Genomic DNA, 16,127 nt, shown 5'->3' on the forward strand with positions numbered 1-16,127 from the left:
ATTTAACAAATGAAAAAAATGTGGGACTCTTTCTCAGAAAGTTGGTTGAAATCAAGCACAAAGTAGAGATATCAGGAGATATGAAGACAGACATGGGTTTTAAATGTTTGTCAGATGTTATGTTTTCTGTTGTTGCTTTGTTGAGGGACTTAGGAGGAAGGGGACAGAGTGTGAAGAAAATAGTCAAGGAAACGTCAGATGAGTAACTAACCCCAGCAGGGGGAGCTCTTAAGATAGACAGACGCTAGGGAGGAGCAGAGGAAGAAATCCAGGAAGAGGAAGTGTATTTAAGGGTGTGGCCTGTTTGAGCTGCTGCGACCATGCGGTTAGGCCGGGTGAGTTGGCCTGTATTGGTTTGATTTGGTTTGATTGTAGGACTGTTCAGGTGAGTTTGTTTGCTGAATCTGCTAGTGTAGCTTGTCCTTCACCTTCTGCACCCTCTGTACCTTCATGCCCTCTACCCAAACCAGGGTCTGTATCCCCACCTCGCTTTCACTGGTGCAGTTGGTGAGAGGTCAGAGTAGTTGATGGTAGTGTTGTTTGAGATAGTTGTCTTTGTGTGAGGAGTGGTGATGGCTGGCATTAGGGACTCTGGGACGCCAGTGTTGTGGGCCTAACTAGACAAAGCACCGGTGAAAGGAGGTTCCCACCTGATGACCCCAAAGACATGTTAGCTGTCACTGCTCACTGGCCTAGTTAGATATTATCTGTGGGGCACATAGGGCAGGGCGAAAGTTTGTTGTTTGGGAGCAGTGACAGTTTGAAGTTTGTTAGTTTTAGGGAGCTAATCACTGAGTCTGGTCCTTTTTTTTTTTATTTATTTTTTTTTTTTTTGTGGCACAAGTTTCTTGTGTTTACTCTAAATTTGAGACTAGCATAGCTAGTGACTGCTGTGAATAGAGCAGCTGACAACAAGGGAAAGACCACGTGACAGCTGACAGGAGGCCAAGACCCCAAAGGTGCTGCCGTGGGCTAGCAATCCATGGTAGCAGTGGCAAGGTTTAGCAACCTTGTCACAACCAGCGAGAGCAGGGGTGGAAGATGACTCACAGGCAGACTACAGGGTAACAGACGCTGGAACGGATAAGACTACGAGCCGCATTGATCGGAAATTTTTAAGAAGTCAATTGAGTAAGTTGGATGAAATCCAGCGACAGGTAGAAAACCGCAGTTCGAAGGATATCAACAACACAGCCACAGAGGTGGAGGAGGGATGCAGCTGATACTGAGGTGAATAAGCCAGTCAGAGAGAGAAATATGGAGCAGAAAGAGTTAAATGGCCTAGGGCAAATGGTAGCAAAGAATGGGAGACAGTCAACAGGGACTTCTGAGCAGACTAGGAGGAAACGCATTTGATAGATTAGAGAAGATGGGAGACATAATTTACTCCTATGGTGGCGAAAGATTTGGGAGATAGATAGAAAGAGGGTTGAAAGAGAACAGGTAGCTAAGTCTAGATGGCAAAGAGAAATGAAGAAATTAGTTAAAGAAAGAAGACAATTAAGAAAGCAGTGGAAGAGAGGGACAGTTCTTTACAGGGACCCATTCAAGTTTGTTAAAGGATTGTTTAACCAGGAAAAGGGAGGACAGCTTAAAGCAACAAAGATAGAAGCAGAAGAGTATCCGAGAAATACATATTCAGATTCTGAGCAGAATAGAGTAGTGAGGCTTCCAGCTGACATGCCACCATTAGGGGACTTAGGTCAGGAAATGGATGTTGAGGAGGTAGTCAGGTGTGCGAAGGCCTCTTCGACCCCAGGGCCAAATGGAGTCCCCTACCGGATTCATAAAAGTGCACCTGATATCCTAAATTCAGCTCTTCCCTCTGTCCCATTACTGGGTTAAAATGGTGTTGTTGTTTTTTTTTTTTTTTTTAAACATTTCTGTTAGAAGGTGTCATCACAGACTGGTGAAGAATAAATGAGCCCTGTTTCTAACGTGAACATCTAATATTAAACCCTAATATCAGTAATTCAAATAGAAACTTAGGCTTCATTTGACTGAATATATAAGAGTACAATAAGAATAAAAACATAACGTTGACACAGAATTTTAATAATGAAAGTGACAGAACAGACATTAGTTTAAATTCAGCAACTTTATTCTTGGAAGAAGTATTACTGATATATATTTACACTGCTTTGGTACATCTGGATATTTTCCACGATACAGTTACATTCACTGTGCTGCCCATAAATACTGTACAAAAATAATATGTGCTTTCACATAAAAGGTCCCCTCGTGCTGGCATATCTTCACAAGAGGAAAACCTTTGTTAAACGGCACAGTGTGCAACTTAAATTAATTGTGTCATCTTAAATAGAATAAATTATGTCTTCCACGCAGGTCATGGGACATTTTTTGAGTCTCTGTAATGTCCTTAAGGTTAATAGTCCATATTCAAAAGTATATTTTTGAATTTTTCTTCTGTCAGTTCACTTCCAGCCAATCTGAGGCCTCAACCTTCCAAGGCTGAAGTGCCAAGCAGCTTCACATTCACCTTGTTTGTCTCAAAAAAAAAAAAAAAAGAGATGAAGGTTAGGGGCTTTTCTTTCTTTGGCCACATATCTTCATGTTCCATTGTCCAGTTTTTTGTAATGGCACAGCTGTCTCCAACAGGTGGAGCTCTCTCCTCATAAGCCCAGTATCGTGCAGCTCGTTTCTCCTCCACAGCGGCTACAGCCGACATGTCTGATATTTGCTGTTTGAGGGTGTTGCCAACTCGTAGAAGAGGACATATGCGTTGTTGCTGCGAACCTGGCTGGAGGACATCGGGCTCACCCTGTAGAGAGCACAGTGTAGTTTTCTTTAAACACTCAACCTCTTACATACTCCTTTGATTATAGCCACAAAATGACCTCCCCACCCAAACAGCCAGCAAAAAAAAGCCAGTAAAGATGTGCACACACTCAGTATGATCATAATTTTATCAGGCTGGCACACCTTTACACAAATAGAGTGATGTCAGTGTCTTGGCAACAGGTAAATATCGCACAATATTTCTGAAATAACCTGCATGGCCTTTCTACAAAGATAACTTTTGATAACTATATGATGTGGGTTGATACCTGGAGTCGTTGTAGCTGTACCACTCTCCCAGCGCCGGGTTCCTGCAGTAAGCTGTGTAGTGTCCTCCCAAAGCGTTTCCAGTGTGGTTGGACACGGCGTACAGGTTATACACGGCGCGCTCTGCAGGGAGAGGCAGCACAGTCAGTCATCAAGTCAAACTGACATTGGAAAGCGCACAAAGTGTCGTCCTCTGCAGATACTCACCGCTGCTCTCTGAGGCAAAGTCCCGCAGGTCCAGCTCTTTGAGAGGGAAGTTGACGTAAGTGGAGAGCTTGCTGGCTCGGTTGTTAGAGTCTGAGAAACGCTTCAGGTCTGAGAGGAACCGTGAGTCAAGGAACAGAGCCCCATTCAAAATAACACAACTGATCTTCTAACGCACTCAACAGCTGTATTTTAAATGTACTTCTGTTCCAAACAGTGAATTATACTGTAAACTTAAATTATATTGATTGTATGTTAGGTTAACATGATCTGCTCATGAAGTTTAATATTGACTTTCACATGAAATACTCCTTTTTCATACTTAGAGCTGCATTTCTTGACCTTTTGTCTGCATAGCAAGCCAACAACACAGCATATAAAATCAATTAGCAAACAACTGCTAATACAGCAACAGAAACATGAGAACTCATTTGAAGTGCTTCTGGACATCTAGAAGTCCAACGTCTGGCCTTGTTTTAACTCTGTTTTTGGTCTCCACCAACTCAACAACAGCTCCACTACGCTAACTCCCAACTTCTCTGCGTTGTCAGTATTTTGTTGCTGAGCATGTTATGGACAGTATGCCAACATGTTATATCACAAAATGGTGTAAGGTTTTGACAAAAAAGATACGAAGCACGAGGATCTGAGGAAACTTCTGGATGCTAAATCTTTTGGTGCATTTCCTTTTGGCTTTGCATCTGTTGCATGTCTGAAGAGGGAGAGAGGGAGCGGGGGAAACAAAAAGAAAAAGTCAGATGCTGTCACTTTGTAATATGTACGCCATATTTCCAAAAGGAATGAAGCTTCTTACCGGCCTCTCATCTCCGTCCAGCACGTCTTCTTTTGTGAAGAGTTTCATACAGTCTTTGAGAGTCACTTCACCTGAGCTCTTCTGTGGAGACACATCCAGTCAATAAAACTCAAACTCCCGAGACATGTATTTAATATTCACGTCTGAGCCTGTATGTGAAAAAATCTTTGGCAAGTGTATGCGAGTCTGCTGACCTTTGCAATAGGTACTGAAAGGTCCCAGAATGGTTCGAACACAGTGGAGCGGAAGCCACAGGCGGTGCAGGTCAGAGAGCTTTTCAGCTGACCAACGAATAGATCTACAGGCAGAAACAGGCACAATTAGTTTCTGTTCCAATGATCAAAAGTGAGTTATTGTAATTTTGCAGTTATAGCTGCTAGAAAATACTTACCCACTACTTTGCTGTCCTCTCTCTCCAAGTACATGTTCCACATCCTCCTGCCTTTTTCATCATCGCTGTGAACAAACATAACTTCACATTACTTCACCTCATTGATCGGTGACATAAAAAGTTGAGAAACACTCGTAAAACAAAAATCACTTCTGCCCAACTGGGCATGCAGCTGACATGGGAGGTTATGAGTGACTTATTGGAGGCATTGGTGAGAAGTGGCCGGGGTGCTGACTTACGAGAGGTGGTCGAAGTCCTCGGCTGACACCTTAGGGCGGACGGTCACCCTGTTCACTTCGTTATGGAGACCGTCCAATAAGGAGCGCAGAAACTCCTGGGCGTCCTGCTGACTGCAGAGAAACAGGAGGGGAGTTATTTATTTCTCACCTTCTTTAGGTGGGTGTACATGAAAAGGTTTACAGTCAGGAATATGGGTGGGGGGGGGGGGCGCCTTACTTGCAGCCCATGAATTTGGGAGCGTATCTCTGGATCTGGTTCCTGAAGTCGGAGGGGCTGATGGCCTCGTTGTTCACAGAAGTCCACAGGCTTTGAGTCAGCTTGGCAAACTCTGAGAAAGGAGGCGAAGGAAAGAGAACATGGCCATGAACAAATACGTTTTTGTTGCTCACACACCGTCCTTCACCAAAAACCCACACTGCAAAATTCAAAAAGTTCTGTTTGGGGAAGGTGACTTGGAAAGTTTCATAAGAGGATCAAACCCAAAGCATTCAGCTACAAATTCAGTTCAGGATAGAAATCGAGCTGTGGGGCAAACAAATTCCATTTCTGCTTAATTTTAAGGAATTATGAGAAGAAAACTCACCCTAAGGGGACTGTCTGAGATTGTCACATAAATGGATAAAAAAAAACTAAATTAAACTACAACTGAACAATAAAACTAGGAAAGGCAACCTTTCGGGAGAATTATAGCGACATTGCATCGCACTTAACATTGGGGAAATATTTATTGTGTCTTTATGGAGCCCTGGCCATGGAGTGCGACATGATCTCATGACACAGAGCTATCTGATCTTCATGCAGTTTTATGATTTTAATCCAAGGGAGTATAAAATACATATAAATTGAAACTATCTGGCATACTGCTGAGCCATAAAGCAATTCACGCTGCTCACGACATTGATAAGACGTGGCCTACGAGCCCTGAGTCTTGGCCCACCTTCCATGAGAGCGACGTTGGTCTGGCATGTGCTGTTGAGGTCTGAGCGGTGGATGTTCCTCAGGCAGTAGTCCCTCAGCTCTGGAGTGTTACTCAGACATTGTAGGATGGAGTTCATGAAGCACTGCAAATCACAAACACAAATGAATTAAAGGAAGATCCAGGCTCAGCTGATGGGTCAAAGGGCAGCATGACGTGACGCCTATCTTAAGGGATGTAAAAGTACTCACCGTGTTGCCAAGGTTCCTCAGTCCCACCAGGCCTTGAGGACTTTTGTTCTGCTTAAAGCAAAAGAAAATGAGATTGTCGATAAATCCAAAGTGTGTTGAGGAACGATAGTTTTAACAGAAAGGTATTATACAGCACGTGACAAAACCGCAGACAGCACAGGCCATTTGTTCAACAATAAAAAGACAGCACTATTCAGCGGAGTGTGTGTGGATGATAAAACCTCAAGCTCATTGTTCAGAGTTATCTATTTCAACGGCTTTTACACTGGAACCTTTTTTTTTTTTTTTTTTTTTTTTTACCCTTCTTAGCTGAAACAACCTGCAAAAGTACAAATGGGTGGGTCAGGATGTTTAACCCAAAATGGGACTGACTCAGGAAAAGAAAAAAACAACAACAAAAAAAAAAAACAATCTCATCTAGCAGCAAATGTGTCAGTCAATGTAGGCAAAGAATGGGTCAAAGTGGGGAGTGAAGGTGACAGAGCATCAAGCTGACAGTCTTCTGTCACAGTTGTATCATCACGTCAGACGAAGCCTGCGACAGCAGCCCGTCGAGGCATTAATTCAATTCACACAGCGGTCACATTGATGTCAGTTCCACCGTGCTGCGGTTTCTCAGCTTCACATGCTTTGACCAAACGCCATGACACGTCTCGGCGTGCGATGAAGGCTCACATCACCGCACGACTCAGGGATCAGCTACTTTGGTTTTAGATTTATCTGGTAACACTGAAATGTTAATCAGACTGATGCAACACACTGAAACAACTGATGGCATCACTGTTAGATTTGGACTTCTGATGTTTGTATTGCCGTGAAATTCAACAGCAATCGCAAGCAGCCAACGTTTCCCTCCGCGTCCTGCTCTCGTCACACTCTAACACAATATACAGGCACACTTAAACTCAGAAATTGTGTAATTGGTATTTGTGGCTCACACTAGCTGACAGTCAAATGCCTTTTGTTACCAAAATGTAAGAAAGTTTAAAATTACATCAGTTAGTTTTGGTTTTAATCTCCAGAGGTGACCGTCAGATCAGTGAATCATGAGCTGCTTTAACGTCATTTTAGACGAGCAAATCAGGCCTCTTCATATCTGCTCCAAGCTAGAGATCCAGACGACTACAGCTCTCTGTATCTTGGTTGGTGAAAAACAAAACAAGACGTCTTTTGTCCTTTCTGACTGTGTAAAGATAAGTCAGAAACATGTATTAAAACAGACATTCATTTCTCTTCACACAGCTTCAACACACAAGAATTTTCTGTGAGAACAACCTGACTCCTTATCTGTATTACAGATATTTTATTGCGCTGACTTTTTAATGGGAGTTGGAAGTCCATTTAAAGCCTTTGACCTAAATATGACTGTCCTTGATCACATAACAGTGAAATAGCTGAAGTTGCACATGCACCTGCATGGCCTCAACGTGTCTGAATGATACAAACATCTGACCTCTTGACCTGTGACCCGTAAGGCTCGGCCCGAACGGGTAACATAGTAACTGTGTAACGTTATGACTCGGTGCCGTCACGCGCCGACGCCTCTGCTGACGGCCGAGGAGCATCAAAGCAGAAAGTCCCTGACAGAAGCATAAATGAGGGCATGGCTACACAAATGTACGAACGCGAAGTGTAATCTGAGCTGCCAGTGAAGCTCCACAGTTAGGTTTCACTGTTGTTTCCACTTACTCTCCTTTTAATTTGCAGATTCATTTTATGTCACAGTGATTAAAGATGGCGGTATGTGCAGCCCAGAGCTGAACAGAATGAGTGATAACCACTAGCCTGCACTTCACAAAAGGCATTTGGAGCCTGAGCGTGTTGTTTATCATGCCGTTCCAGAAAGCTTTTCCGGTCCTGAAAATAGATCTGTGACAATATAAGCTAACTAACAGCCTGCAGCCAGCTTGACCCAAAATATTATTTTTCCCTTCTTCTCTGCAGCATTTGAAGGTGACCATATGGTCCGAGTCCCAATCTGCCGCACTGCTCCGGTGAATACTGACCAGCGGGGCCCTTCGGCACGCTCAGTGGCCAGCCTGTGATTTAAGAGACCCGTCCAAAAAGCGGGGAAGTGATGCGTGGATCAGGTAATCTGTGTGTCCTGAACAACGCCAGCATGACTTCACTTGAGAGCGAGAGCCGGAGAGGAGGACGCGATGTCCTTACCCGGCTTTGCGTGCCTGGTCAAAGCTGTATAACGTGATGAAAGAGGCAGCACATGGTGCCAGCTACGCCCCGCCCTTGGAAACAGCATAAACAGATCTCTGCCACATTAACAGGGGGAACGGCCAAAATACCAAACTCCAGGAAAGGAACTTCTCTGAAACTGTACTTAAAAAAAAAAGAAAAAAAAAAGATGAAAAATCTTTAAAATACACCAGCAGTGACTTTATGGGGTTCACCTTGTTTAACTATAACTATTGCTTAATTTTTCCACAAAAAATAACCCAAAATTTGCCTTCAGCTTCTCAGCTGTTTGAGATTTGTTGCCTCCATTTGTCTTGTGTGATAGTAAACTGAATGTTTTTGGGCTTTGGGAATTTTTTTTTTCCTAATTTTGACATTTTAAAGAGTAATTTAACACTGAGAGGCAGTGGCAGATTAACAGGTGATGGTTAGCCATATAGTTTTAGTGACTGGGGTTTGACTCTCAGGGTCGAGTTTAGGCCAAAGTAGTTCACCCCTTAAAGGGAGGTTTTCACACCAGAGCTCATCAGCCCATTAGTGTTGACCAACGTCACCGACAGCGGCCCCGGACGTCCATCAAGCCCACCTCCGGACTCACATGGAGTTCAGTGCAGGCAGATCTGAGCACGGACAGAATGTACAGAGCAGCTGATAAGGAAGGTGACAGTCTGGACGCATTCCTTATCAGCCCAGCTCCTTTCCCATTACGCAACAAATGTCACACTGTATTTGTTGCTCTAACACAGACTGCTGCTATTCTCACCCCGCCTCTCCTCACCCCCCCCCCCCCCCCCCCCCCTCTCTCTCCCTCCATCCACCACCACCTCCTCCTCCTGTTGCCCTCCAGCCCAGCAGTTCTCCACTAAAGGTCAAATGACCTCCACAGTACGAGGCAGAGACTGTAAAGTTCCTTCTTTGTGTCCTTTTTTTTTTGAGGGGGGGGGGGTTTGCATTCACACAGCATTTTAAAGGACTCTGTATTTTCTCTCTCCTGCAGGATCACCACGATACCTCAGTGGATATGAATCATCAGTTGCAGGGATGTGACATTTGCTTGGAAATATCTTCATCCCAACGCTCACATGAATTTGAAAATGAGCTGCCAATAAAAAAAAACAACAACAACAAAAAAAAAACAACACACCACTTTTAACGTCCTCGTTAACAAACAAGACTTCAAGCATGAAGCAGATTTCTCTGACGATTTCTCCTCAAAACGTGTAAAACCATCCAAACAAATCAGCCTTAAAGTCAAACTCACTTCTGGGCAGTCCAGGTGCCCTAAAACGCGTCTGTGTTACTTCACTGCACAAAGAAAGTTGAAGAAGTGCCTCCCAGGATGGAGAGCTCCTCATCATCCGTGGTGCCTTCAGGGGCAGAGGCGGACCGGACTCACCTTGGCCTGGTTGATGATCAGTCCCATGAAAGTGGACACCAGCATGGACCGGGACAGGGACGGGTTCTTGCGCCGCAGGTCGTGCTTGTCCAGGGGGAAGGCGGCGGACTCCTCCAGCGCCGTCACCGTGTAGGAGTGACGCAGAGACGGCATGTTGTTGTTGTTGTTGTTGTTGTTGTTTTTGTTGTAATTGTTGTTGTTTTTTTTTTTCCTCCGCCTCCGACAGTCGGCGTGTGAAGCGATGCAGGCTGGACGGTGTGAGATCCGGCAGTGTGTGTCTGCGGATCGTCGGTGTCGACCGTCCGGTGAGTGCACACAACCTGCCTGTGTTCAACACTAACACACAAGCAGCGTGTGGCGGAGTTTTACTGCGCGACGTGAACGCCCCCTCCCACCCCGAGGAGAGGTGATGCCTTTAGGTGCCCTGAGAAACATTGGAACTGTCACTACTCCGCTCTTGGTGCATTCAAGAGGCCAAAAAATTATATTATATCATATATTCTAATTCTCATTCTTTTTATTAGATCAGATTATTAGATGTGAACTGCTACTTTTGACCACTTTAAATGGATTTAGGTGGGTTAGTTCAGCGGTTTCAAACCTGAGGTTTGAGACCCTTCGAAGGGTCACATGATGAACCTGAGGGACAGTGAGCTCATTAATGGATAAAGACGAAAATAAGAAAACACCAAATTTGGATCATTTTTCAAATAATAATAATAATAAAAAAAAACTACTCTCCAGTTTTTGCTTTCTATTCAGCTTTTTGATTTGACCTCTTCTGGCCCCAAACATTTGAAAATATTATGAAATAAAAAAATGAAAACATCTGTGGTTTAAAGCACACGAACAGATGGCCTGAGGCTAAATGGTTCAGAACATAAGGTTTAATCGTAAACTAAATTCACGCGATCTCTGTGCTTTCTTTCTTTTATTTTTGTGAGCTCTTCATCTGTAAACCAAATTAAATATGAGAAATAAGTGTGGTGCGTTTTTCTGCATTACTATTTGATTTTCAAAAGGATTTCATGGTTGGCTAAACTGGAGGAACTAAGCAAAAGATTTACAGGCCACTTAAGTGTAATTTAGGTCTTTTGGAATATAAAATATCAGAGTTATGGGTCTTTAAACACCAGTAAAGGAGATAAAGGATGGTGTCAGTAGTTAGTCATTATGTGTAATAAAATACATTTACTGTGCTTTACTTCAGCAATCCAGTTTTATATTCTATAAATGTCTACTTTGTACCTTTAAGAGAGAAATATTGTTCTTTTAGGGTTAGGGTTAGACACTTCATTTATTTGTTCACTTTATTTATTTGCCGATTCAAATTATTAATGCATATATATATATATATATATATATATATATATATATAGAGAGAGAGAGAGAGAGGGAGAGAGAGAGAGAGAGAGAGAATATTAGATGAATATTAGATTGTTGAAACGAACGCCACCTCCACCAGCTGCAACATTAAACTATAAATTAATATATCATTTCTAATTTTTTGTATATTTTGATACGCCCTCTAACGCACAGCTGCTTCATTTCCACCGCACTGAGCTATTGAGCACAGATTGGCAGTTTCTGGGTTCATTCAGAAATTACATGCACAAAATAGGCAACGAAGAAACTTGCTTGTTGTTCATTTTCCTCGGCACAATCACCACTGCAGCACGACGTTATAGTAAACACTATACTGTCTTCAGATTGGACTACTTAAAATTGAATATAACCAATTCAGTTGTTGAAAGAGAACTATAATGGAAAGAGCTCTACGGTTTGGTACCAAGGACACAAGTGCAGGCCTTTGGGTTCATTCCCCACTTCAGTCAGCGTATCAGTACTGAGAATGGAGAAACAGCATGGGAAGCACTTTAGCTGAAGGACTGTGTGAGCGTAGCCATTGCAGTGTGTTGAAGATACACTGATCTGTGAAGAAATTGTCCTAAAAAGGGCAGAAATTAGTGTGTCGCAGTTAACAGCGCTCTCATTTCACTGACCAGACGATGTTGGGAGCAGCATACAGGAATCTAATCGTTGCACCTGCTGAAGTTTAAAAAAAACAAACAAACAAAAAAAAAAAAAACAAGAAGAAATTTTTCACTAGAAGTTATTCTTCTGGAAATAAATCAAACTCCAAATGTACAGATGTTTAATTTAAGGTAGCCTCTAGTGTTGGCAGAAAATAAAAGCTCTCATCTGCAGAGAGATTTGCTGACCTTGACTAAGATTTTTAGCCTCCAGCTCTCACTTGGTATGAAATCAGCTCTGGGTCTGATAAGACGCTTGATAGCTGCCTCGTAAACCTTTAAGGGTCCTTCAACCTTCTACAGTATATTCTCTTGCATCTTATTGCTGTAACAGAGAGAGATTGTTCTAAAAAAAGAAAATACTGAGCAAAGTCCAGAGTGCTCATGTAACAGAGCACACGGAGCTGATGAGTCAGGTTTTAATTCAGTGAAGAGCTCCGAATGGAGGGAAGCGCAATAGTGTTTTTATGACACACAAATCTAAAGCTGAAGAGTTCACTAAAGAGTCTCAGCTGCAACATTATCAAATCAAAATGAATGTATTCGGAAAACTTGATATAACGAATGTCAATCTGTCCTCTGGAGGTTGTGACCATTAGCAGCTAGCTTCATGACCGCTACCACCTGTTACGTAATTAATTATACCATAATTACTTTCATACCAAGCTATCACATAATGAAAATATTTTACATTTAAGTGGGGGAACACCTCAAACAGGACCGGTGAGCCAGGCAGTCAGTTTCTATGAACTGCATTAACTAACCTGCAGAAGAAGAATGAGGACTCGCCAAATTCCAGACATAGCTGGTGCTTTAATGGGGTCAGATTGCAGGTTTATTGTGTCAGGAGGAGTTTGCTGAAGATTTTAAGGTTAGGATTTTCTTCTGTCCTGGTGACACCGTTGGTCAGCTAGTGGCTGGATTTCATCTTCATGAAGCCTCAAGGTTAACTTAAGTTTTTTTATTTGGCGATATAGTGGCTGGAGGATTTTCACTTAGTCTGTTCTTGTCAACCACTCTGAATATTTTACAATAAAAGACACATTCACGCAGTCACATTGAGGATGATTTGGGCCTTCAGTATCTGGGACATTCTGATGCGCAGACTGGAGGAGTTGGGGATCGAACTCCAGACTAGTGGGCCACCTACAACATAACCCACAAAAACAACATAAAGATTTACCAAACAAGAACAGTTGACTGGTCTTTAACCTGGACAGGCCTGAGAAATAAACACATTCAAGTTTCCCTGAGGATGAACCGAGTCTCAGCAGTACACACACGAGAGTTAAAAAGTTAGATTTTTTTTTTTAATGATCTGCGTGGCCTTTTGTTCTAATCCAGCCTGCAGTCAAACTTCTTTTAATCTTTACTAACTGATATTTATAAAGTGCCATTCAAAGTTTATGGACTTTATGGTTGTGGGGGAATCAGAGCGATATGATTGAGGTAACCACCATGTTCTGAGCGCAGAATGATAAGAGCTGCTGTTAATAATCACCTCTGTACATTATGCAACACGACAGAGGACATGCATACAACTGAAATGAATATCTGAGGCATGCAGTTTTCAGTGTGAGAGTAAATCATTGTGAAAGCCCTCTCCCAGAATAATTGCAGTGAACTTTAAAGCACACACCTCGCAACGAAAGCCGAGCCAATCCCTTCACTCAAACACATGCAAACACTCAAGCCACATCCTTTAGACATTAACGCATGAGAGGGAATACCTTCATGTTTACTCATGTTTGAGGAAACCTCCCTTTCTATGAACTCCATGGCTACCTAAACCTTACAGCTCTCTAAGTTGCCCTTTATGAAGGGAGAGTGAGTCACGCACAATCAAACACGTCCAGAAGCACAAAAACAGCTTTTTAGGTCCGAGCGGAGGAGCTGGTGAAAGTTACCGTCTCTGTGAGCTTTAATAGTTCGTTCTATTGTTGTAGTAGTAAGGAACAGCATGCTTTGGTGGATATTTAGTATTTTTCTACAGAAAGAACTGAACGTCCTGTCATGGGGGGGTGCTCGGTCTCAGGATGTCCTGCACTCTCTTTTTGTCTTTCTCCATATCAAGAAGGTCTACAAATGTTTTCTTTGGAAAGTGTGTATCAGTATTCATCAGAATCTGGAGAGCAGAACTGTCCAATATCAACCTTGCAGCTGGTATTTCTACTTTCTTCCTGTTTAAAGGGAGTTTTTCCTCCACACTGTCGCTCTTTGTGGGAGGTGTTGCGTTTTTACTCTATAATTAACTAAAGCCCCACATGTCACCCAGTAAAGTGCTTTAAGATAAAGCACCTTATGATTTAGATTTTACTTTGAAATCGAAATGAGGTTTGCTCAAAAAAAAAAAAAGATACTTGCCTTATACATACATTTTGTATGTATAAGGCGGATACATTTTGTACACAATGACAAAATGATACACAAAAAGTCATCATCCACATCCACTTGTAAACACACACCCATAAACACACACACATACACACTTATATAACCATAGATACACAACAGGTCCAACATCACAAAGGGAGGCAAACGAGGACAAGAGGCAGCCTCTCACATGAACACTTGTTCATCAACACAACAGACCTGACGGGCTCTTAGACAACCGGAGACCCGACTGACCCGCAGCTGACCGGGCGGGCCTGAAACAGCTCGAGCTGTCTGCTGCATTAAAAGCCAGCAGCTGAATGCAAATCAAACCTCACTGAAAGCTTCAACGTTAAATGTCTGGCTCGACTACAGTCTTATCAGTGGAAGGGTTCACTCTGGGTGTTCACTGGGTCAGCCACTCCTCTGCAGCCGCTTTGGGCCGAGCGTGTTTAGACAGCAGTGCACTGAAAGCAATAAATGGATGAAAAGAGAAGAAGTTTCACAATCTCTAACTGTCTCGGATGAGATAGGATCGCAATAAAAGCTTCTTTGAGGGCCATTCAACCTAATCTCCTCATACCAGAACATGAAAATCTCATTTCCTAGCGGGGAGTGGATGAAACTGCATCCTCTTTTTTACCGAGCTTAGCTGTTACCATGCTGTTTGTCAAGGATGCAATCTTCCACCAGATCGTGGAGGGGAATCTGGGAGTTTTTTGTTTTAATCCCCTCAGTTTCCACTGAACAATCAAAAAATTTGATTTACCAGCCGAGTGGTCTTTAGCGTCACTGTGCTCACTGTATTTGGGGGTTATAAGCAGTAAAAAGGGATATCTGGCATATTCTTACCCTGAATTTTGCCTCTCAGGAAACATTTGACGATGGATGATTTTATTTATTTAGGTCATCATCAGTTTTCATTGAAATGTGAAGAACAATAACGTTTACTGAATTTAAAAATGCATTCTGACAGTGAAAATAGTTTATAGCGGCTGCTGCTTCTGCTAAAATTATTACTGAAAGCAAAGCTGTGATAAAAAAAAAAAAAATCATATCATTTCTTGGAACATTTTCTTTCCATTCCTCGATTGTTGATATTATACTGTTTTTCTGTACGTTTTTTACCAAACATATTTTCATGATATTTTAATCTGAGAAAATGAAAATGATGAACTATTTATTCTGCGCAAGTAGAATTCTTGCCACCAAAACTATTCTCGTCGTGGACCTCCCTGCACCGCGGAAACAGTTCAACACTGCTCACAGCTGCCTTCAGAATTTAATAGAGGTGTGTGTAGCTCACTGCAGAGCTGTGTATTTGCACACACACACACGCATTAACACATAGTTTACGCTGAGGCCCAAACCCTTCAAGGCAGTTCTCAGATGTCACATATGATTGAGGCATGACGACAGCACACATAAATACCCAGAAGGTCCAGCACGCCTCAGGCTGTACGGTGGAAAGACATCATGAAAACGTTATTGCTTCATTCCCGTCCTGTCAGACAATTCATCAAGAATGGGCTCAGTTTTGGATGTGACTGAAGGTGTAATCTTTTTAATTAGAGGACAATTAAAATAGCTGTCGTCTCTTTTAGCTGTGAGTGGGCGTGGCTACGTGCGGCTCATCAAATAGGCTGGACTCACGCTGACTTTGAACACTTCATTTATTTAGAAGAGGATGACGTCGCTCTCGTGTCATGTTTTTTAACACACACACACACACACACACACATACATAAACAGATATGGATTATTAAAAACAGTCACAGCATAAACCACCAAATCGATGAGGACTGTACATTTGTACATAGAAGATAGCAAAACACGGCTGGTCTGTATTAGCTAAAGCTACTCTGAGAATCTCATCTGGCTTCAGTAAAGAACACTGAAGGTTTAAGTAAGAAACAATATTTATAACAAATAAAGTGCCAAATAGAGAGCTGATGATTGGGGCCAGACTCGTCGAAGCCAATACGCTCTGCTGACTGTGTTGTGCTCACACATCCATCCTAGAAGGCATACTGACGTTCACAGTCACTCAAAACTACACACCATGATTACAAATTAGGACAGAAGTTAAGATTTTGAGGACACAACCTGTGATGACAAAACCAGACTTGAAAATAGAAGATAATTTATTTCACACGGCGCTTTCCTCACACATAAATACTCACTTCATTCATTTGACATCCAAGCTGCCCATTCCACTGCTCTCCAAACATATTTTAACCGATGTGCAGCACG

General features: G+C 42.5%; 1 protein-coding gene and 1 long non-coding RNA gene across 4 annotated transcripts; one reads left to right on the plus strand and one right to left on the minus strand.

Annotated features, from left to right (window-relative positions):
- The first annotated feature begins 297 nt into the window (after positions 1–297).
- LOC115054671 (uncharacterized) lies at positions 298–10,449 on the plus strand. Its single transcript, XR_003841616.1, has 4 exons — positions 298–335; positions 7,827–7,972; positions 9,070–9,597; positions 9,695–10,449. It is a non-coding gene; the product is annotated as an uncharacterized LOC115054671 (long non-coding RNA).
- LOC115054670 (ubiquitin carboxyl-terminal hydrolase 2-like) lies at positions 2,090–9,798 on the minus strand. 3 transcript variants are annotated; one of them, XM_029519988.1, is made up of 12 exons: positions 9,469–9,798; positions 5,883–5,930; positions 5,653–5,776; positions 4,932–5,043; positions 4,715–4,825; positions 4,476–4,540; positions 4,279–4,382; positions 4,085–4,165; positions 3,904–3,982; positions 3,274–3,381; positions 3,069–3,189; positions 2,090–2,782 (listed from the first exon to the last, which is right to left on the minus strand). In XM_029519988.1, exons 1-12 carry the CDS (start codon positions 9,619–9,621, stop codon positions 2,677–2,679), a joined length of 1,212 nt encoding a protein of 403 aa, XP_029375848.1. In that variant the 5' UTR covers positions 9,622–9,798; the 3' UTR covers positions 2,090–2,676. The 3 variants fall into 3 exon arrangements, with proteins under 3 accessions (XP_029375848.1, XP_029375849.1, XP_029375847.1); XM_029519989.1 differs by having other exon boundaries at positions 4,085–4,162; positions 5,883–5,933; XM_029519987.1 differs by having other exon boundaries at positions 5,883–5,933.
- Positions 10,450–16,127: the final 5,678 nt, after the last annotated feature.

Source organism: Echeneis naucrates, chromosome 14 (assembly GCF_900963305.1).
Source record: "Echeneis naucrates chromosome 14, fEcheNa1.1, whole genome shotgun sequence".
Taxonomy (NCBI): Eukaryota; Metazoa; Chordata; class Actinopteri; order Carangiformes; family Echeneidae; genus Echeneis; species Echeneis naucrates.

Coding starts and splice junctions, on each gene's coding strand:
- LOC115054670 (XM_029519987.1), bottom strand. CDS start 9,621: ATGCCGTCTCTGCGTCACTCCTACACGGTGACGGCGCTGGAGGAGTCC. Junction 5,777..5,882: donor TGAGGAACCTTGGCAACACG/GTGAGTACTTTT, acceptor TGTGATTTGCAG/TGCTTCATGAACTCCATCCT. Junction 3,190..3,273: donor CTTTGCCTCAGAGAGCAGCG/GTGAGTATCTGC, acceptor CTCTCCCTGCAG/AGCGCGCCGTGTATAACCTG.